General features: G+C 43.6%; 1 protein-coding gene across 1 annotated transcript in view; it reads right to left on the reverse strand.

Moving 5' to 3' along the window:
- Nucleotides 1-2,978: 2,978 nt before the first annotated feature.
- The window catches only part of CRLF3 (cytokine receptor-like factor 3), a gene marked incomplete at its 5' end in the record, with an annotated part of 33,336 nt that continues 13,187 nt past the window's right edge, over nt 2,979-23,127 (reverse strand). The window contains 4 exons of the mRNA XM_011993105.1: nt 2,979-4,754; nt 6,241-6,353; nt 19,828-19,960; nt 21,265-21,487. Of these exons, the coding sequence (XP_011848495.1) occupies nt 4,498-4,754; nt 6,241-6,353; nt 19,828-19,960; nt 21,265-21,487 (726 nt within the window). The remainder of the gene's footprint in view (nt 4,755-6,240; nt 6,354-19,827; nt 19,961-21,264; nt 21,488-23,127) is intronic.

The raw sequence follows: 23,127 nt of genomic DNA on the forward strand, positions 1-23,127 counted from the left end.
TTAGCCAGGATGGTCTCGATCTCCTGACCTCGTGATCTGCCCGCCTCGGCCTCCCAAAGTGCTGGGATTACAGGCGTGAGCCACCACGCCCAGCCGTTTATTTTTAATAGACAGGATTTTGCTCTGTCACCCAGGCTGGAGTATAGTGGCAAATGTAGCTCCCTGTAGCCTCAAACTGCTGAACTCAAGTGATCCTTCCACCTTAGCCTCCTGAGTAGCCGGCTAATGCCTGGCTATGCCTAGCTAATTAAAAAAATTTTTTTTGGTAGAAATGGGGGTCTCATCATGTTGCCCAGGTTGGTCTTGACCTCCTGGCCTCAAGCAATCCTCCACACCTTGGCCTCCCAAAGTACTGGGATTATAGGTGTGAGCCAGCAGGCCCGGCCAAACTTACTAATTTTAATCTGTGTCTTTTTGCTTTACTAAATAGTAACCATGAGTGTAACAGCTTTTCTGAGTTCTGTGAGTCCTGGCAAGTCATCGAATCTGAGAGTGATCTTAAGCACCCCTGAACACACTTACCATGGCCCACTTGCACTCATCTGGTATTGGAAGGAAACAAATTTCTTGAGTTTCAGCTGCTACTTTTCAATTGTTCCATGGTGCTTTCCAGGAGTTCCAGGTTGATGATATGGGGTTTCCCCTGTTCTCACATCTGTCAGGCTTTGCGCCTTCTTCGTCCTGCACAGACACTGAGATCATGCAAGTCTTGCATCTATTTGTAGTTCGTCTTCACTAGCTTGTATTTTAGAATTTGAGGGGGTAAGTGGTCACCTAGTCTTATTGTAGATATTATCCAGGGGATTTTGCTTTTGTTACCTATCTATTTGTTCTATTTCTTTGTGTTTATTTATTAAGAGATGGGGTCTACCAATGTTGCGTAGGCTCACTGCAACCTCAAATTCCCAGGCTCAAGTGATTCTCCCACCTCAGTCTCCTGAGTAGCTTTGGAACTACAGGTGGGCACCACCACACCTGGCTAAATTTTTATTTTATTTTTTGAGACATTGTCTCGCTGTTGTCCTGGCTGGAGTGCAGTGGCAAGATCTTGGCTGACTGCAGCCTCCACCTCCTGAGTTCAAGCAATTTTCCCACCTCAGCCTCCCATGTAGCTGGGACTACAAGTGTGCACCACCACATCCAGCTAATTTTTGTAATTTTAGTAGAGACGGGGTTTCACCATGTTGGTCAGGCTGATCTCAAACTCCTGACTTCAGGTGATCTGCCAGTCTAGGCCTCCCAAAGTGCTGGGATTACAGGTGTAAGCCACCACACCCAATTTTTTTTTTTTAAGTGGATAAAAAATGGCTAGGCATAAGCCATCATGCCCAGCCAAAAAATCAATTCTTTTTTTTTTTTAGACGGAGTCTCGCTCTGTCCCCCAGGCTGGAGTGCAGTGGCGCAATCTCGGCTCACTGCAAGCTCTGCTTCCCAGGTTCATGCCATTCGCCTGCCTCAGCCTCCCGAGTAGCTGGGACTACAGGCACCCGCCACCGCGCCCGGCTAATTTTTTGTATTTTTTTTTTTAGTAGAGATGGGGTTTCACCGTGTTAGCCAGGATGGTGTCGATCTCCTGACCTCGTGATCCGCCCGCCTCAGCCTCCCAAAGTGCTGGGATTACAGGCGTGAGCCACCACGCCCGGCCAAATCAATTCTTATGATCCTATCATCACACAAACTCTTCTCCCCAAGCACACAATTTTGGAATACTAGGTTCCCTTACTTATTTGAACAGAATGAGTTCTTTTTTTTTTTTTTTTTGAGACAAAGTTTCATCTTGTTGCCCAGGCTGAGCTGCAATGGCATGATCTCAGCTCACCGTAACCCCCACCTCCTGGGTTCAAGTTATTCTCCGCCTCAGCCTCCCCAGTAGCTGGGATTACAGGCATCCACCACCATGCCCAGCTAATTTTTGTATTTTTAGTAGAGACGGGGTTTCACCAGGTTGGCTAGGCTGGTCTCAAACTCCTGACCTCAGGTGATCCACCCACCTCGGCCTCCCAAAGTGCTGGGATTACAGGCGTGAGCCAACACACCCAGCCAATGAGTTCACTCAAAAAAAAAAAAATCTTCACAGTTCAAGAAAATCATTTAAATTAGTTTCAAGGCCGGACACAGTGGCTCACGGCTGTAATCCCAGCACTTTGGGAGGGCAAGGCAGTAGGATCACTTGAGGCCAGGTGTTCAAGATCAGCCTGGCCAACATGGCAAAACCCCATCTCCACTAAAAGTATAAAAATTAGCCAGGTGTGGTGGTGCACACATGTAATGCCAGCTACTTGGGAGGCTGAGGCAGGGAAATCTATTGAACCCAGGAGGTGGAGGTTGCAGTGAGCCAAGATTGCACCACTGTACCCCAGCCTGGGCAACAAAGTGAGATTCTGTCTCAAAAAAGAAAAATTAGTTTCAGAGTTCCAAATATTACCACTCCTGTCTCAAATTAGGTTTAAGGCACTCCTGTGAACAGGCAGATTGTATAGGCATAAATTAAGATGTCACTTCCCTAGAGAGACTAAGAAACAAATACATTCAAGAAATATTTGATGAATTAAATGAGATGAAGATATCTGGAGAAAACGACTCATCTATCCTCATTCGATCCAACATTCTTTCTGCACACATCGTGTCAGGCAAGATGCTCAGTATCAGACACAGAATATAGGAAAGTACAAGTAACCAGCTGGGTGTGGCCACTCATGCCTATAATCGCAGCACTTTGGGAGGCCAAGGCTGGGGAGGACTGCTTGAGGCCAAGAGTTTGAAACCAACCTGGACTAAGCAAGACCCTCATTCTCTACAAAAAATAATTTTAAAAAGTTTTTTAAAAGAAAGTACAAGAAGAAAGTACATGTAACCTTTCACAAGTTACAATGTTTTATTAAAATGACTGTAGTCACAAGAAGCCTGTTTTCCCTTATAATGAAAAGTAGGTTAAAACTGGATTCACCAAATCTCACAGAAGAAAAAAGTACACACACTGAACTTTTTTAGTTTTTTATTTTGATTCTGATGGCTGGACAAGGTATGTACATTCTAGAACATCTTCTTAATCCCTAAACAAGTGAAATTCTACTTACTTATACATAAAAAGACAAGGAGAAAAGGTCATGATTGTCTAACAGGGAACATGAATCCCCAAATAAATTATCTTACAAAAATATCATACTTGCTTTTCTACTTTTTCACTACTGGTAAAAATGAAAAAAATAATTCACATTAAAATAAAATCCATAGCGGCTGGCATAGCAAGACAATTATTTTTACATATTAAAGTCCTTCAAATAAATATTTTACACATAAATTTAAGTTTTCAAAAAAAAAAGGTTAAGTATTTATCCTGTATTTTTTTGGTCTGCTAAGAGACCACTTATCAAACTGACATTAAACTGGACTGTAGCTCATACTCTGCAAAGAGTAAAATGCACGTCACAGGCAGGTTGGATACACACATGTGCATATTACATACATATGAAATGGCTAACACTGCTGTGCATACTACTTCCATAAGTAGTTTTACCCTGTAAAAATACTGTAGCCTATACTGAATCAAATTGCAATGAAAGAACCAAAGGTACTACTTGCCTATTACAGACACTTGGTCAAGCATTTAAAAAAATACAAAAATTGGCCTGGTGCAGTGGCTCACACATATAATCCTAGCACTTTGGGAGGCTGAGGCGAGTGGATCACCTGAGGTCAAGAGTTTGAAACCAACCTGGCCAACATGGTGAAACCCCGTTTCTACTAAAAATACAAAAATTAGCCGGGCGTGGTGGCAGACGCTTGTAATTCCAGCTGCTCAGGAGGCTGAGGCAGGAGGATCACTTGACCCCGGGAGACAGAGGTTGCAGTGAGCTGAGATCACACTACTGCACTCCAGACTGGGCGACAAGAGCGAGACTCCATCTCAAAAAAAAAGAAAACATTATAATGTTTTGGGGACTTAAAGATTATTGAAGATGAGATAAAAGTCCACACTGCTTACAAATACCCGAACATGGAAAGCACAGTCAACACATTCATGTGGACAGCACATGAGTGGATGTATTAATACATTACACAGCTTCTTCTATCTGATCTATTCCTCTTGTTTTATTCTAAAGAGTTACACGGACTTGGATCCTTTATGATGATTTAAAAAATAATATTACATTAAGTTTTCCTGGTCTAATAACCACTTTAAGAAGTAGAGTGGAAGGGTATAGAACTTTCTATATTTTCTCATACTTGTAAAACCAATTTGATTTTTACTGTGATGTGATATTTAACAGTATGGTAAAAATAAAAATGACTGAATTATATGATTTTGTCCACAACATTCAAGTCTCTTTTTGCTAAAATATTACAAAATGAATGCAGTAAACACTTTCCATTTTCAACGGCCTAAGTTAGAGATGAATTCAACTTTTTTTTTTTTTTTTTTAAAGGAATTACAACTATGCTGGGCTGAGGACAGCTATGTTAAACCCTGAAAACAACAGCCAAGCACCCAAACATCTAAAACACTAACACTTTCCATCCAGGATAGAAAAATGAGCATCCAAAGTAAAGAGAACCACATGACTGATCAAGTAACCAATCAAAAACCACTTCTCTGTTATTTGAACTTATAGTTACTCGAAGCTTGAAGTGTCCACCTTCATTATTATTGCAGGTTCCTAGAGTCACGGCTTCAATGTCAAATGTGACAGTGGACCCAGAGGTAACTGCGGGTAACTGATTCGTCATTTCTTTTCCATTGACAAAAACTGCACCTAAAATGTTAAGGTAAAGAGTCATTTACATGTAAGCAATAACTAAGAGATCTGAAATAGTTTCTGGATTACTGGTAACATAGCTCATTTCCTAATTCAGACTAAAAAAATCTGGAATGCCAACTAGACACAGATTTTAGAGTTCTGTCCAGGGCTCTACTCTTCCAGCAGACTATGAGCTGCCCATATCAATGTCATGAAAAGAAACTTGACAGTGTTACAAAATTACCTGCTGTGAAATAGCAAGACTGTTTCTTATGGAATACACACGAAAGAATCTTGTTCTACCAAATTCTTGACTCACCAACACTGTTTTTTTTTTTTTTTTGGGAGGTAGAGTTTCACTCTTGTTGCCCAGGCTGGAGTGCAGTGGCATGATCTGGACTCACTGCAACCTCCAACTCCTGGGTTTAAGCAATTCTCCTGCCTGAGCCTCTGGGATTACAGGTGTTGGCCACCAGGCCCAGCTAATTTTTGTATTTTTAGTAGAGATGGGGTTTCACCATGTTGGCCAGAATGGTCTCGATCTCTTCACCTCGTGATCCACCCACCTCGGCCTCCCAAAGTGCTAGGATTACAGACGTGAGCCACCGTGCCCAGCCAACAACACAAAATATTAACATGTCTTGCCAGTGAATTTCTTTTTTTCTTTTTTTGAGACGGAGTCTCACACTGTCGCCTAGCTTGGTGTGCAGTAGCACAATGTCGGCTCGCTGAAATCTCTGCCTCCTGGGTTCAAGCGATTCTCCTGCCTCAGCCTCCCAAGTACCTAAGATTACAGGCTCACACCACCACACCCAGCTAATTTTTTGTATTTTTAGTAGAGACAGGGTTTCACTATGTTGGTCGGGCTGGTCTCGAACTCCTGACCTCGTGATTCGTCAGCCTCAGCCTCCCAAAGTGCTGGGATTAGAGGCGTGAGCCACCACGTCCGGCCTCTGGCTGGTGATTTTTAAAGAGCACTAGGGATGTAGACTGAATGATTTATTGTTTGTAAAGAGTTTAGAACAATGCCTGGTACATAGCAGTCACATAAATTATGTCATTAAGACCAAAACTTTCAGCCAGCCACGGTGGCTCACACCTGTAATCCCAACACTTTGGGAGGCCAAGGTGGGAGGATTATTGGAAATCAGGAGTCAAGACCCACCTGGGCAACAACTTATCTTTACAAAAGTAAAAATAAAAAAAAATTAGCCAGGCATGGTGGCATGCACCTGGAGTCCCGGCTACTCAGGAGGCTGAGGAGGGAGGATGGCTTGGGCCCAAGAATTTGAGGCTGCAGCAAGCTATGATCATGCCACTGTACTCCAGCCTCGGTGATGGAGTGAGACTTCAAAATAAAAAAAAATAAAAATAAATAAAAAAAAGAAAAATACCTAAATTTTCTCATCTCCTACTATAAATGTATGAAACTGGAACAGATTCATATATTACTATAATAATTCATATATTTCCAAGAGAATGACAGTTATTTATCTCTTACCATTTGTACTAATGCACACAGCTTGATCCCGCTGCAGAGAGTCATATCCATCCTGTTTTTCTGCACACACTCCTATGCTGTCTCTTCTGTCTGGTTGTCCCACAGTTTCAACTCTGTAAATGAAGTAGAAAGGTCATTTCATACTTTTAAAATATAACATGAATGATACCTAACAGCCACTAGCTTAAAAAGAGCAATCTCACTACAATTGTTTTTTTCTAAATAGTAACAGCAACCATGATTGAGTTCTTGCTGTACTCTAGACACTGTTTTAATTATTTTATATCTATCTATCATTCTCACAGCAACCTATGAGGTAGACGCTATTATTATTATTATTATTTTTTTTTGAGATGGAGTCTTGCTCTGTCACCCAGCCTGAAGTGCAGTGGCACGATCTTGGCTCACTGCTACCTCCGTCTCCAGGGTTCAACCAATTCTCTGCCTCAGCCTCCCAAGTAGCTAGGATTACAGGCACCCACCACCACACCCAGTTAAGTTTAGTATTTTTAATAGAGATGGGATTTCACCATCTTGGCCAAGCTGGTCTTGAACTCCTGACCTCGTGATCCCCCACCTCGGCCTCCCAAAGTGCTGGGATTACAGGTGTGAGCCACTGCGCCCAGCTGGTAGGTGCTATTTTTAACATACCCATTTTATAGGTGAGGAAAATGAGGCACAAAAAGAAAAAAAGATTAAAAATGGCTAAATAACTTGACCCTAATTACCTGGATGATGGCTGGTGGAACTAGGACTCAAACCCAGGCATTCTGACTCTAGAATCAATCAATCAATCTATCTATCTACCTACCTACCTATCTATATCTTCGAAACGGAGTTTTATTCTTGTTACCCAGGCTGGAGTGCAATGGCACGATCTTAGCTCACTGCAACCTCTGCCTCCCTGGGTTCAACCAATTCTCCTGCGTCAGCCTCCTGAGTAGCTGGGATTACACGGATGCACCACCAAGCCCGGCTAATTTTGTATTTTTAGTAGAGACGGGGTTTCACCATGTTGGTCAGACTGGTCTCAAACTCCTGACCTCAGGTGATCCGCCTGCCTCAGCCTCCCAAAGTGCTGGGATTAGAGCCACCGCGTCTGGCCTAATTTTGTATTTTTAGTACAGACGGGGTTTTACCATGTTGCTCAGGCTGGTCTTGGAACTCCTGACCTCAGGTGATTCACTCTCCTTGGCCTCCCAAAGTGCGGGGATTACAGGAGTGAGCCACCTTGCCCGGCCTAGAATCTATATTCTTAACCATTTGTAGCCATGATGGCACATTTCTATTTTATATTCTAGCTCCAGACACATAATTTGTCATAGTTGACATTATAATTTATGTAACTATTGCTGCCAGCGCCTAAATCTTCCATATGAGAATCTGCAATGATTTGATTAGTTTGTTAAGTATATAAAGCATTTAAAAAGAACTATTATAATCCTAAAAAAACCCATTATGGTTATGAAGACACTATTCAAGCTTGAAGAACTTTCTATGTGGCAAGTTTAAGCTTTTCCTTTTGTGTTTTCATTTCAGATGTTGATAATTCGTGTGCTCTTGAAATAGGAAATGTACAGATCCCTATTGCCGACATACCATTCTCTCCATCCAGAAAGTCAACTTTGCGAGAAAAAAAAAAAAAAAATAGTGTGAAACAGAATGTGGCTTTTCCAAAGACAGATGTGATTGTTTATAGTCAATGTGGTCTCAAAATGTCATTGATTGTGAAATGGCAAACATGCAGGATCATAATAAATATTTGGGTAGGTTTCTGAAGTTATTTCACATCTGAGCAGTCTAAAGAAGTATGGGAGGAGGGGCCAGGCGCGGTGGCTCACGCCTGTAATCCCAGCACTTTGGGAGGCTGAGGCAGGCAGATCACAAGGTCAGGAGATTGAGACCACCCTGGCCAACATGGTGAAACCCCGTCTCAACTAAAAATACAAAAAATTAGCCGGGTGTGGTGGCGGGCACCTGTAGTCCCAGCTACTCGGGAGGCTGAGGCAGGAGAATGGCATGAATCCGAGAGGCGGAGGTTGCAGTGAGCTGAGATCGCACCACTGCACTCCAACCTGGGTGACAGAGTGAGACTCCGTCTCAAAAAAAAAAAAAAAAGTTTTATGGGGAGGAGGAAGACGTCAAGAGGAAGTCTCAGCCCTTGTTCTCCCACAGAAACACCGATTTAACATATACAAATCCAAATACTTTCATGAGAATTCCAAAATCTAGTTAAAAAGTTGCAGTACCCGGCTGGGCATGGTGGCTCATGCCTGTAATCCCAGCACTTTGGGAGGCTGAGGTGGGCGGATCATTTGAAGTCAGGAGTTCAAAATCAGCCTGGCCAATATGGTGAAACCCCGTCTCTACTGAAAATACAAAAACTGAGTGTGGTGGTGGGCGCCTGTATTCCTAGCTACTCAGGAGGCTGAGGCAGGAGATTCGCTTGAACCCAGGAGGCGGAGGTTGCAGTGAGCCAGGATCACGCCACTGTACTCCAGCCTGGGCAACAGAGCGAGACTCTGTCTCAAGAAAAAAAAGAAAAAAAAAAAAAAAAAATTGCTGTACACCAGACGAGCACAAAGCCAAACAGAACAAACTGACACAGGTAAGAATAATTTTCATTTTCCCCATTAACCCCTCCCCCAAGCCAGCACAACTCAGGGCCGGGCCAGAACACCTGAGCTTATGACTTCTCCCTCAGGAGGGAGGGAGACTAGCAGAGCATGGCCACTGGTGTTCCAGCTCTCCAGAGGGCTGGCTGAGACTCGTTTCTGTCTTGCCTCTCTTGGAGAACTGATGGAGCTGGCAAATTTTGGATCCCTGAAGGTTGCTGAGAACAAGGAAAAGAGGTGGGCTACAGCTTGCTGCAGCCAGCATGACTCGATGAGGTCAACAAGATCTGGAGAAGGGGCACAACTTGAAGTTTCAGTATCAGGAGAGCAAGATACCGGAATGTGCATCAGGCTCTCTAGCTTTTCAGAAGACTGCCTGAGGGACTGGTAGCTTTCTCACAAGACTTGAACTGAGAGGGAGCCAGCTACTTTGGATACCTGGTGGCCACTGAAGATGAGAGTGGGGTAGCTTGCTGCTATAGAACCAAAGAACTTGTAGTGCTACAGACAGACACCAGAAGGAGCAAGAAATTACAAACTTCCGAAAAAGAAACCACCTAGCCTCTTGAATATAGAAAATGCAGGCAGAGGCCCAGAGAAATCATACCTGCCAAAAAAGTTTCAGAGGCCCCCAGAACATCCAGTTGGGCTGACTGGTGAAGGTGACTGATCATACAGAGACTTTCCCAGCACAATGCTAGTCCATAAACACTGGGAGAGATAGCTATTCTTTTTAAATTTTTTGAATTTTTATAGAGATGGGGTCTCACTATGCTGCCCAGGTTGGTTTCAAACTCCTGGGCTCAAGCAATCCACCCACCTCAGGCTCCTGAAGTGCTGAGATTGTGGCTCCCGAAGTGCTAGGATTACAGGTGTGAATCACCGTGCCCAACCTGATAGCTATTCTTTCAAATGTGCAGGCCAGGTGGGGCGGCTCATGCCTGTAATCTCAGCCTGTTTTATGAAAATTATTAATAAAGAAGTATAGAAGGGTCTATATTTTTAATATTCTGGACAATTATTTTGAGAAGAAATCTGGACAAAAATGACCTCAAAGAAGTCTAGAATTTTGCTAGGCACAGTGGTGCATGCCTGTAGTTCCAGCTACTCAGAAGGCTGAAGTGGATCACTCGAGGCTAAGGGTTTAAAGTCAGCCTGGACAACACAGCGAGACCCTGTCTCTTTAAAAAAAAAAAAGGATTTGATGCGATGTTGCAGAATATAGCTATTATCAGTAAGTGGAGAATTTTATAAACCTCTTACAAGCACCATTCAATTTCCTCTTTCTATGAGTTTGACTACTTTAGATACTTCACGTAAGTGGAATCATGCCGTATTTGTCCTGTGACTGGCTTATTTCACTTAGCATTATGTCCTCAAAGTTTATCCATGTTGTAACATATGGCAATCAATAAATGAATGGGAAACAATCCAAAAGAAAAACAGGCCAAGTATATAGTCAGGCAATTCATAGACATGCAAACCAGTATGGCCAAGAAATTCATGAAAAGTTTTATGACCTCACTGAAAACTGGGGAAAATACGAAAATACAATGAGATACTATTTCCCACCTACCCAGACAAAATTTCAAGAAGGACCACCCTTATATACTTCAGTAAATGGCAATTCTATCCATCCAGTTACTTAGTCCAAAAACTCTGAGGTCATACTTGACTCTTTTCTTTCTCACAACCTACAAACAATCTGTCAGTAAATCCTGTCAGCTCTTCCTTCCAAACATATCCAGATTCTGATCGGAAGCAGTGGCTCATACCTGTAATTCCAGCACTCTGGAAGGCTGAGTTGGGCAGCTCAGGAGTTCAAGATCAGCCTGAGCAACATGGTGAAACCCTATCTCTACTAAAAATACAAAACTTAGCCAAGCATGGTGGCATATCCCTGTAATCCCAGTTTCTAGGGAGGGTGAGGCAGGAGAATCACTTGAACCCAGGACCCAGAGGTTGCAGTGAGCTGAGATCGTGCCACTGCACTCCAGCCTGGGTGACAGAGTGAGACTCTCTCAAACAAAAAACATACCCAAATTCCGACCACTTACCATTACTTCCACTGCTCCATTCTGGTCCGAGCCACCATTGGGTCTCACCAAGATTATTACATAGCTTCCTAACTAGTCTCCCCACCTGTATCTGTACCTCTTTACAGGCTATTTTTCACACAGCAACTAAAATGACTTGCATAATGTCAGATCATGTCATTCATTTGCTCAGTATCCTCCAATGGCCTCTCATCTCACTCAGAGTCAAAACAGAGTCCAAACAGTCCAGATGGTTAAGATTTGAATCTCAGCATCACTATTCATGATCTGTGCAACCTCAGACAAGTTGTTTATTTTTATTTATTTATGTTTTATTTGAGACAGAGTCTCACTCTGTCACTCAGGCTGGAGTGCAGTGGCGCGATCTCAGCTAACTGCGACCTCTGCCTCCTGGGTTCAAGCGATTCTCTTGCCTCAGTCTCCCAAGTAGCTGGGATTACACAGGCGCACGCTACCACGCCTGGCTAATTTTTGTATTTTTAGTAGAGATGAGGTTTCACCATACTGGCCAGGCTGGTCTCAAACTCCAGACCTCATGATCCACTCGCCTTGGCCTCCCAGTGCTGGGATTACAGGTGTGTGCCACCGCGCCCAGCCTAGCTGCTCAATTTTTAAAATTTTTCTTTTTTTTTTTCCCCAATACAGATAAGGTCTCTGTGTAGCCCAGGCTGGTCTCGAACACCCCAGCTCAAGTGATCCTCCTACTTTGGCCTCCCGAAGTGCTGGGATTACAGGCAGCCTCCACACCTAGTTATTAATTTTTAATTTTTTGTAGAGACAGTGTCTTGGAGAACTGATGGAGCTGTGTCTCACTAGTGGGATGCCCATTTCCCCTACCATGCTGGGAAGCCCTCCAGGGCAAGACATGTCTTAACTACCTTCAAGTCCCTGGTCTCCAGCCAAGAGTGGGCCCAGAGGAAGCCCGACCCAGAGGGGATGGGCCCGCCCAATATGTGAGGAGCCAGGAGCAAGGTAGTGGCGCAGACACAGAGATCAGGCTGGTCTCAAACTCCTGGCGTCAAGCAATCCTTCCATCTTGGCCTCCCAAACCACTAGGATTACAGGCCTGAGACACGCAGCATGGTCTGGTTGCTTAATCGTTTTATGTCTGTCTCCACATCTAAAAAACATGTCTGACTCATGAGACTGTAATAAGGATTTACAAGCATTAACTTAGTTAAGTACTTGGAACTGACACGTAGTAGGGCTCAAAAAATCCATCTGGCTGATATTATTTTGCATAGTTTAACTTTATGAATGCATGAGAAGTCACATATATAGGATGACCCTTGAAACTATGAAAACTGATTTAGTTTTACTTGGTGAGGCTATTGAGCCTTTTGTCAGGGAAAAATAATGATCTCTGTCATGGCACCTTAGCTGGGCAAAATGAAAAAAAAAAATAATTTCTGTATGTGGTATCAAATGTCCCCCTTATAAGTGGGCATAGGTGACCTCCAAAAGAGGTATTTCCTTCAGGAATTAAACAAGAAATATACACAGCCTGTCCAAAACAACATCCTACTTTTCTTTCTTTCTTTTTTTTTTTTTTTAGAGACGGAGTCTTGCTGCGTCGCTCAGGTTGGAGTGCAGTGGTGTGATCTCAGCTCACTGCAACCTTCGCCTCCCGGGTCCAAGCGATTCTCCTGCCTCAGCCTCCTGAGTAGCTGGTACTACAGGTGCGTGCCACCATGCCTGGTTAATTTTTTCTATTTTTTAGTAGAGACGGGGTTTCACCGTGTTAGCCAGGGTGGTCTCGATCTCCTGACCTCGTGATCCGCCCGCCTCAGCCTCCCAAAGTGCTGGGATTACAGGCATGAGCCACTGCACCAGGCAACATCCTACTTTTCCAGGTTTCTCTTCAACTATACTCCCTGTCTCTATTAACCCCATCCAGACTCAGTTCTTGGTGTTCTCCGCACTTTTTTTTTTTTGAGACGGAGTCTCGGTCTCTCGCCAGGCTGGAGTACAGTGGCGCGATCTCGGCTCACTGCAATCTCCGCCTTGTGGGTTCATGCCTTTCTCCTGCCTCAGCCTCCCAGATAGCTGGGATTACAGGTGTGCACCACCATACCCAGCTAATTTTTGTATTTTTAGTAGAGACGGGGTTTTACCATGCTGGCTAGGATGGTCTCGATCTCCTGACCTCGTGATCTGCCTGCCTTGGCCTCCCAAAGTGCTAGGATTACAGGCATGAGCCACTGCGCCCAGCCATGCATTTTCTCTACCTCCATAACTTTGGTTCCTGCTTTTCTGGCCCCAGCAACTGTACTTTCCAGCTCTACTTGAGATAAAGACTTCACCAATTGTTGATCTAGAAGTAACCTTTCCTTCTATATTCCACCGCAGTCTGAATCTTTCTTACATTCATTTACAAACTGCTTATTTGCTATTGAGCCAAAGGTTCTGCGTTTCTTTTTCTCTTAAACTTTGCATTCCCTACAATAGCAAGTACTATAAATACCGCCTGAGTGGAATAAGGGTTGTACAAAACAATCAGCTTCATGCAAAGAGAAAAGATTGGAGTTAATCAGGAGAACTGTCCTTACATTTTAGAAAAGTAGTTTTGGGCCGGGTACAGTGGCTCATGCCTGTAATCCCAGCACTTTGGGAGGCGGAGGTGGGTGGATCATGAGGTCAGGAGATCGAGACCAGCCTGGCCAACATGGTGAAACCCCATCTCTACTAAAAATACAAAATTTAGCCAGGCATGGTAGCAGGCGCCTGTAATCCCAAGGAGGCTGAGGCAGGAGAATCGCTTGAACCTGGGAGGCAGAGGTTGCGGTGAGTCCAGATCGCGCCACTGCACTCCAGCCTGGGCAAGCAAGACTTCATCTCCAAAAAAAAAGTAGTTTTGACTGGGTGCGGTGGCTCATACCTGTAATCCTAGCACTTTGGGAGGCCAACACAGACAGATCACCTGAGGTCAGAGGTTTGAAATCAGCCTGGCCAACATGGTGAAACCCTATCTCTACTAAAAATACAAAAATTAGCCGGGCATAGTGGCAGGCCCCTGTAATCCCAGCTACTCAGGAGGCTGAGGCAGGAGAACCACGTAAACCTGAGAGGTGGAGGCTGCAATGAGCCGAGATCGTGCCATTGCATTCCAGCCTGGGCAGCAGAATGAGACTCCGTCTCAAAAAAAAAAAAAAAAAAAAAAAAGGATATGATATAAGTAATACTAAATCAGTTTCCAGTCCCAGGTTTAAAAAAAACTGGCATCTTATACTTCCTATCTCTTAACATGCTCATTCTTGGAGTCCAGTCACCATGTGTAAGAAAGCCCAAACAGCCACGGAGACGCCCACATGGAGAGGAACAAAGAATCAGAACCAATCTGCCAGCCACGTGAGTGAGCCATCTTTGAAACAGACTAGAGGACTAGTCATCCCTAGTTGAACTACTCTACCTAATACCACATGAAATAGAAATGAGCTGTCTTCACCAAGTTCTGCACCAACTGCAGTTTCCTGAGCAAAACAAATGCCTATAGTTCTTCTAAGCCACTAAGTTATGAAGTACTTACACAACAATAGGTAACTGGAACATCAACTTTTTTTTTTTTTTTTTTTTGAGACGAAGTCTCGCTCTGTCGCCCAGGCTGGAGTGCACCATGCTGGCTAGGATGGTCTCGATCTCCTGACCTCGTGATCCGCCCGTCTCGGCCTCCCAAAGTGCTGGGATTACAGGCTTGAGCCACTGCGCCCGGCCAACATCAACTTTTTAATGTCCTTTGAAGGAAAAAGTTAATGAAGAATAGCCTTATTATTCCTTTGATTGCCCACCTAACGTTAGTAGTGAGAGGTAGGTAACACAGTGGTTAAGAGCACAGACTGGAGTTAGACTGCCAGGATTTGAATCCTGACAAGCCACTTAGTCTCTCTGCTTTCGTTTTTTCTCTGTAAAAGAAAGACAGTAACAGCCTACCTCCTAGACTATTAGGATTAAAGAAGGCTGTTAGCACCTAAAGCACCTTCCCTCTTTTTTGAGAGACAGGGTGTCACTGTCACCCAGGCTGGAGTGCAGTGGCACAATCTTGGGCTCACTGCAGCCTCTGCCTCCTGGGCTCAAGTGATCCTTCCACCTCAGCCTTCCAAGTAGCTGGGACTACAGGTGCATGCCACTTGTAACGGCAGGCTTTCTCTCTCTCTCTTTTTTTTTTCAGATGAAGTCTTGCTCTGTTGCCCAGGCTGAGGTGCAGTGGCGCGATTTCTGCTCACTGCAACCTCTACCTCTCAGGTTCAGTCCATTTCTGCCTCGGTCTCCTGAATAGCTGGGATTACAGGTGCAGAGCACCAAACCCAGCTAATTTTTGTAGCTTTCTCTCTTTTTTAGAGAAAAGCAGTGGTAAAGAGAAAGTAAAAATATGGTTAAAAAATAAGATCGGCTGGGCGCAGTGCCTCATACCTATAATTCCAGTACTTTGGGAGGCCGAGGTGGGCAGATTACTTGAGGTCAGGAGTTCAACACCAGTCTGGCCAATATGGTGAAACCCCATCTCTACGAACAACAACAAAAAAATTAGCTGGCATGGTGGCACACGCCTGTAATCCCACCTACTTGGGAGGCTGAGGTAGGAGAATCGCTTGAACCTGAGAGGTGGAAGTTGCAGTGAGTCAAGATTGTGCCACTGCACTCCAGCCTGGGCGTCAGAGTGAGAGTCTGTCTTCCAAAAAAAAAAAATCAGGGCCAGGTGCAGTGGCTCACGCCTGTAATCCCAGCACTGTGGGAAGCTGTGGTGAGCAGATCACTTGAGCTCAGGGGTTTGAGACCACCCTAAGCAACATGGTGAAACCCCGTATCTACAAAAAATACAAAAATTAGCTGGGTGTGGTAGTGGCTCCTGTAGTCCCAGCTGCTCAGGAAGCTGAGGTGAGAGGGTCGCTTGAACCTGTGAGGTGGAGGTTGCAGTGAGCTGAGATTGCACCACTGCACTTCAACCTGGGCGACACAGCGAGGCCTTGTCTTAAAAAGAAGGGGAGAACTGGGGAGGGGAATGAGAAAGAAAATAGGTCCGGCGCAGTGGCTCATGCCTGTAATCCCAGCACTTTGGGAGGCCAAGAAGGGCAGATCATGAGGTCAGGAGATTGAGACCATCCTGGGTAACACGGTGAAACTCCGTCTCTATAAAAATACAAAAAATTACACGGGTGGCAGGCACCTGTAGTCCCAGCTACTCAGGAGGCTGAGGTGAGAGGGTCGCTTGAACCTGAGAGGTGGAGGTTGCAGTGAGCCGAAATCGTGCCATTGCATTCCAGCCTGGGCAACAGAACGAGATTCTGTCTCAAAAAAAACAGAAAGAAAGAAAGAAAATAAACCTTTAAAAAAAAATCAGAAAATCTTAGAAGGAAAGAGCAGGAATGTTTACATAGGAAGTCAGGGAGATCTGGAAGGAGGGGGTTGCTAGCAGACCTGGGCATCTAATGAGAGTGGGTCTAGAGACTGTTACAGTCCAGCCAGTATCACAGGTTTCTCTGGCTTCAGCAGCTCTAAGCCTTCCAGAAACTTCAGCAGGGACCGACTGGGATAAATAACAAAGTAGTGCCTTCAAGAGTATAAGCTCCCTTCTAATTACTAGGCCCTAAGCACCCTCAAAAAACTAAATACTATTTCTCTTGATTCAAGTACACCCACTTGCTCCTCCCTTATGCATGGACTTCCTTCGCATTCACATCTCTGGCTTCATTGCTGATGCCTGAAATTCCTTTAAACAAGGGGAGAAAACATTTCATTCCACAGTCAAAAGAAAAAAATGACAAAAATGCAAAAGGCTGGCTACGATCATATTGAGTTTAACTGAATTTTGGTTAATCACCCTGCCAAGTGGGGCCTGGTGATGCATCTTTAGGAGAGGCCAGACACACTAACAGTTTATTGAGACCTACTGTGTCTTTCACAGCATGGTCAGCAGAGGTGAATTTAAATCAATTTGTATAAGTTCCAATGTCTTAATAAATATTTACTGAATGACCTAAGAAATAAACCTAACTATGCAATCTATCAGACATTACCGTGTGTCCAAGGAGAAAGAATTTAAAAAGCAGGAGAGCATCAGATCAAGGGGTAAAAGGTCATCAGAGGTAAAAGTTAAAGAGCTAAGGACACAGTAATGGAGAAATTGTAGACTTCAATACCAACTAGAATCATATTAACTCTCCCATGAAAAAGATGAAAAAGAAGCAATACAGACCAGTCTGGAGTTGAATTGCCTGGATTTAAACCCTAGTTTTGGCATTTACTAGCTGTGTGACACTGGGTAAATAACTTCTCTGTGCCTCAGTTTCCTCATCCCTAAAATAAATACGTCTATCTCACTGGGTTACTATGAAAATCAAATGAGTTAATACAAGTAAAATACTTAAGACAGTACATGACACACAGTAAATATTGTTTAAATATTAACTGCAATTATTATTATTATTTTTTTCAAGACAGAGTTTCGCTCTGTCGCCCAGGCTGGAGTGCAGTGGTGCGATCTTGGCTCACTGCAAGCTCTGCCTCCCAGGTTCACGCCATTCTCCTGCCTCAGCCTCCCGAGTAGCTGGGACTACAGGTGCCTGCCACCATGCCCGGCTAATTTATTTTTGTATTTTTAGTAGAGAAGGGGTTTCACCGTGTTAGCCAGGATGGTCTCGATCTCCTGACCTTGTGATCTGCCCGCCTCAGCCTCCCAAAGTGCTGGGATTACAGGCGTGAGCCACCGCGCCTGGCCATTAACTGCAATTATCATCATCATCATCATTATTGCAGTCTGAGATATCTGGCCTGAATTTATCAAGGTAGGAAGCTCTGTCATTGCACAGAAATACCTTGTTCTCAGGAGAGTCACTAACGGAAGTGCTTCTGTAAACAAGGGACATAAGCAGAGAAGGGGTACAGAAAACTCATGATTACCTGGGGAATAATTAAATACATTTTAGGTATTTGTCTTTTTTTTTTCCTCTCTCTCTCTGTTGGTATTTTTCTGGTTACTGAGTCATTCTTCATTAAGGGGTGAGAAGAGGTGTCAAAAATTAGACAAAACATAAACTAGTATATTCTGACAACTGCTGACAATTCAAATTACTTAGCTGGAGAGGAATACAGCAACATTGGCTTAAATAAAATATTCAGATATTCTCCATGCCTTAAATAATAAGGCCCTGAGAACAAGAGGAACTTGGGTCAAGCATTCACAATAAAATCCCATCTCAAGACTTAAAACTTAGAGAAGAACTTGTTACACTAAGGTGAGTATGGTGAAAATCAGGCAAACTTTACTTCTCTAAGTCAAAACTGGTCTATGGTTTCCACAAAGAGCTATTTAGAAACGTGACTATAAAGAATACATTTCAGATAACATGAAAATAAGAAAAAAGAAACTTTCCCATTACAGAAAGAAATGGGTAGAGAAACAACATTAATCAGTGGTAAGGGAGGCTTGCTTTCAGTTTTACTTTACAGAGCAGCATATACATAATATGTTTACAGCATTCTCTCTTACAAAGACTTGCTGTTAATGACTCACAAAGGACAAAATAAATTCTTGGCTGGTAAATTTTTTGCTTTTTTCTTTGAGAGGGAATCTCGCACTGTCACCCAGGCTGGAGAGCAGTGCCACAATCTCTGCTCACTGCAACCTCCGCGTCCCGACTTCAAGTGACTCTCCTGCCTCAGCCTCCCAAGTAGCTGGGACTACAGGCGCCCGCCACCACACCCAGTTAATTTTTAGTATTTTTAGTAGAGACAGGGTTTCACTATGTTGGCCAGGATGATCTCGATCTCCTGACCTTGTGATCTGCCTGCCTCGCCCTCCCAAAGTGCTGGGATTACAGGCATGAGCCACCGTGCCCGGCCCGTGCTTTTTTTTTTTTTTTTTTGAGATGGAGTCTCACTGTCACCCAGGCTGGAGTACAGTGGCACGATCTCAGCTCACTGTAACTTCTGCCTCCCAGGTTCAAGCAATTCTCATGCCTCAGCCTCCTGAGTAGTTGGTATTATAGGTGTCTGCCACCACACCTGGCTAATTTTTTTTTTTTTTTTCACCCTGTTGCCAGGCTGAAGTACAGTGGCTCACGGCAACTTTTGCCTCCCGGGTTCAAGTGAGTCTCCTGCCTCACCCTCCCTAGTTGCTGGGATTACAGGCGTGCGCTACCACACACAGCTAATTTTTGTATTTTTAGTAGAGACGGGGATTCACCATGTTGGTCAGGCCGGCCTCGAACTCCTGACCACAAGTGATCCGTCCGCCTTGGCTTCCCAAAGTGTTGGGATTACAAGCGTGAGCCACTGCATCCGGCCTCTTGGCCTCTAAATTTTTAAGATTGACTTTTTAATTGTGTGTGTGAGTGCGTGTGTTTGAGACAGAGTTTCATTCTTGTTGCCCAGGCTGGAGTGCAATGGCATGATCTCAGCTCACTGCAACCTCAGCCTCCTGGGTTCAAGTGATTCACCTGCCTCAGCCTCCCGAGTAGCTGGGATTACAGGCATATGTGCCACCATGCCCGGCTAATTTTGTATTTTTAGTAGAGACGGGGTTTCTCCATGTTGATCAGGCTGGTCTCGAACTCTCAGCCTCAGGTAATCCACCCGCCTCGGTCTCCCAAAATGCTGGGATTACAGGTGTGAGCCACCGTGCCCACCCTAAGATTGACTTTTGAGAGATATTCTACTTACCTCTACTTACCAAGAAGAAGACAGATATAAACATATTAAATATCAAGCATTTTATATACATTTCCCAGTTAATCTATGTAATAACCCTATGAATACAGATGACAAAACTACAGCTGCAGGATATAAAGAAGCCTTCCCACAGTAACACTGCCTATAAATGATGGAATAAATTCAGGATGTTCTGAATTCAAAGCTCATGTATGCTCTGAGCACTTCACTCTGCTTCCTGAGGCAGGTAAGATGTTTTAATATCTACTTGCCTGAATGTTAATGTCTGTCCACAGAAATAAGTCGGAGCTCTGGAGTAGAGAACACCTGATGATTCAGAATCATTCCGGAGTGCTATATTTCTTCGACTGCTCAGACTGTACCCCTCAAAACCAGCTGTCCACTCTTTTTAAAAGCAAAGATATTGAAAACTGTTAGAATCTCTTGAGGGATATCTTCAATACAGACATGTTAAATAAAACGTGGAAATGGGAGACTACTCTTAGGGGCCATGGTCAAGTTCAATAAAATAAAAGATTCCATTAACAGGGTATCATGATCAGTCCCACAAATTACAAAAAAGATTTTAGTATATGCCTGCATAATTTTGACATAATAAATCAAATAAGTGTTATCTCTTATCTAATAAAATCATAGTTCAAGCATAATTGCTTGAACTTATTCCAACCTGATAAAAATCTAATTAATAAATGAGTCTACATCTTCTAAACAAGAATGCAGGAGAGAGATCAATTTCAAATCATAAGACTTTTTTTTGAGTCTCGCTCTGTCACCCAGGCTGGAGTGCAGTGGCGCGATCTCGGCTCACTGCAAGCTCCATCTCCCGAGTTCAGTCATTCTCCTGCTTCAGCCTCCCCAGTAGCTGGGATTACAGGCGCCCGCCACCATGCCTGTCTAACTTTTTGTATTTTTAGTAGAGACGGGGTTTCACCGTGTTAGCCAGGATGGGCTCGATCTCCTGATCTTGTGATCCGCCTGCCTTGGCCTCCCAAAGTGCTGGGATTACAGGCATGAGCCACCACGTCTGGCCCTGAAATCAGACTTTTAAGAAAATGTCTCTCTCCAGGTATTTCTTGAGGGTTTGGAAAATCAGCATCAGCTGGGCACAGTGGCTCACGCCTATAATCCCAGGACTTTGGGAGGCCACGGCAAGAGGACTGCTTGAGTCCAGGAATTTGAGACCAGCCTGGGCAACATAGCAAGACCTGGTCTCTACAAAAAAAAAAAAAAAAAAATTAGCCAGGTATGGTGGTGCATGCAGGTGGTCCTGGCTACTTGGGAGGCTGAGGCAGAAGGATCCAGAGGTCAGGCTGCATGACTGCACCACCACACGCCAGCCTGGGCGACAGAGGTGAGACCTTGTCTCAAAAAAAACTAACTAAATAAAAGTAAAATATAAAAAAAAGAAGACGAATAGAAAGGAGTATCAGTGTCCTACACAATATTTTCAATCTTTGGTTTTCAGTGAGGCTAAAAATCTAGTCCAGCATTTTTTTTTTGGTCTCTGAAGAACTGATGAAAACAAAAATCACATGAGGTAATCTGAGTAAAATACAAGGTGCATGTTGTTCTTATCAATTCAGGATCTATGCTTAGAATAGCTGGTTGTCAGTGTGCTGCCCTTAGCACAGAATGCAGGTATTCTAATATACAGTTAGGCTTCAGGAGAGAAAAGGTTAGCAGCATACCATGAGGCACCAATGTGGAATGACCTATTTGGGGAACACTCCAAGGACTCCACTCCTGTCGGCCATCTCCTCGGGCACAGACTCTGAACTGATAATCAACGTTGGGGTCTATGTGCAATACTATGAATTCAGTTTCAGAACCTACATATACATCCTCAAAATGATTTGAAGTACATTTACGAAACTGGAGCCTGTAATCTTGGGCTGTAAAGTCGTCATCCACCTAAGGAGAAAAGCTTTATGTTAGCTGAGAAACAGAAAATGACTTCTCTCAGCCATCACTGCTTAAAAACTTTGAATGGAGCCATTTTGGACCAAGCAGCCAGGCCCACGTGCTGAATATGGGGTATTCTTGGGAAGGCCATAGAAAATATGCCATCACATCATTATCGCTCTTCTTTTTTTTTTTTGAGGCAGGGTCTCACTTGGTCACCCAGGCTGGAGTGCAGTGGCATGATCTCGGCTTATTGCAGCCTCCATACCCTGGGTTCAAGCCATCCTCCTCCTTCAACCCCCCTAAGTAGCTGGCTGGGACTTCCGGTGCACACCACCATGTCCGGCTAATTTTTTGTATTTTTTGTAGAGATGGGTTTTCACCATATCTCAGATCTTTAATTCCTGAGCTTAAGCAATCTTCCCGTCTCAGCCTCTCAAAGTGCTAGGATTACAGGCGTGAGTCACTGCGCCTGAGCACCCTTCTTTTCTTTATTGAACCATGTGTTCTACATTTCCCAGTCTGATATAAAAAAGTCTGCCTCCTTTGAAGAAACGGCATGTTTTTTAATCAATGCCAAAGACAAAACATTAAAGATTCAATGATAAGGTTCCCAAAACCATACATCATTCATAATAACCAAGACATAATTAACATACAGTATACAGAATCCCCATTAATTTTTAGGGGTCCTGCATATATTCTGTATGTTAATTAGCCACCAATAGAAAAGTGGGTAAAAGACATAAATAAGTATTCTACAGGAGAAGAAATATAAATAGCCAAAAATATATATTATAAATATTCAATCTAATTTGTAATATGGCAAATACAATCTAAAACCACAACAAGGCCAGACATGGTGGCTCATGCCTATAATCCTAAGACTTTGGGAGGCCGAAGCGGATGGAGCACTCGAGCCCAGGAATTTGAGGCCAGCCTGGGCAACATGGCAAAACTCCATCTCTACAAAAAATTACAAAACTTAGCTGGGTATGGAAGCACATGCCTGAAGTCCCAGTTACTTGAGGACTGAGGCAGGAGGATCACTTGAGCCCAGGAGGTTGAGACTGGAGTGAGACATGATTGTGCCACTGTACTCCAGCCTGGGTGACAGAATAAGACCCTGTCTCAAAAACAAACAAATAAATAAAACCACAACAAGGTACATTTAGGCAAAAATATAAAGTCTCACAATGCCAATTATTGGTCAAGATATGGAATAACAGAAACTCATATACTGTTTGGAAGGCTAAATTGATACAATCACCTTGTGGAAAGTTTGTTATTACCTATTAGTGTATGGATCCAATACTCTAAGAAGACCTCATAATTTTACAGCTAGGTAAATATTAATATTTTACAAACTTCACATATGTTCATAAGGAAACACAAGTAAAAATACTTATAGCAAAAACCTGGAAATAACTAGGTCCACTGATAGGAAAATTAATAAAAATGGAAAAAGAGTCCTGTTATGAAATAACAGCATGTTTACAAAAAAAAAAAAAAAAAAATTCCTTTTAAGAAAATCTGGCTGGGCACGGGGGCTCACACTTGTAATCCCAGCACTTTGGGAGACCAAGGCAGGTGGATCACCTGAGGTCAAGAGTTTGAGACCAGTCTGACCAACACAGAGGAACCCCATC

Source organism: Mandrillus leucophaeus, unplaced genomic scaffold (genome assembly GCF_000951045.1).
Source record: "Mandrillus leucophaeus isolate KB7577 unplaced genomic scaffold, Mleu.le_1.0 Scaffold425, whole genome shotgun sequence".
Lineage (NCBI taxonomy): Eukaryota > Metazoa > Chordata > Mammalia > Primates > Cercopithecidae > Mandrillus > Mandrillus leucophaeus.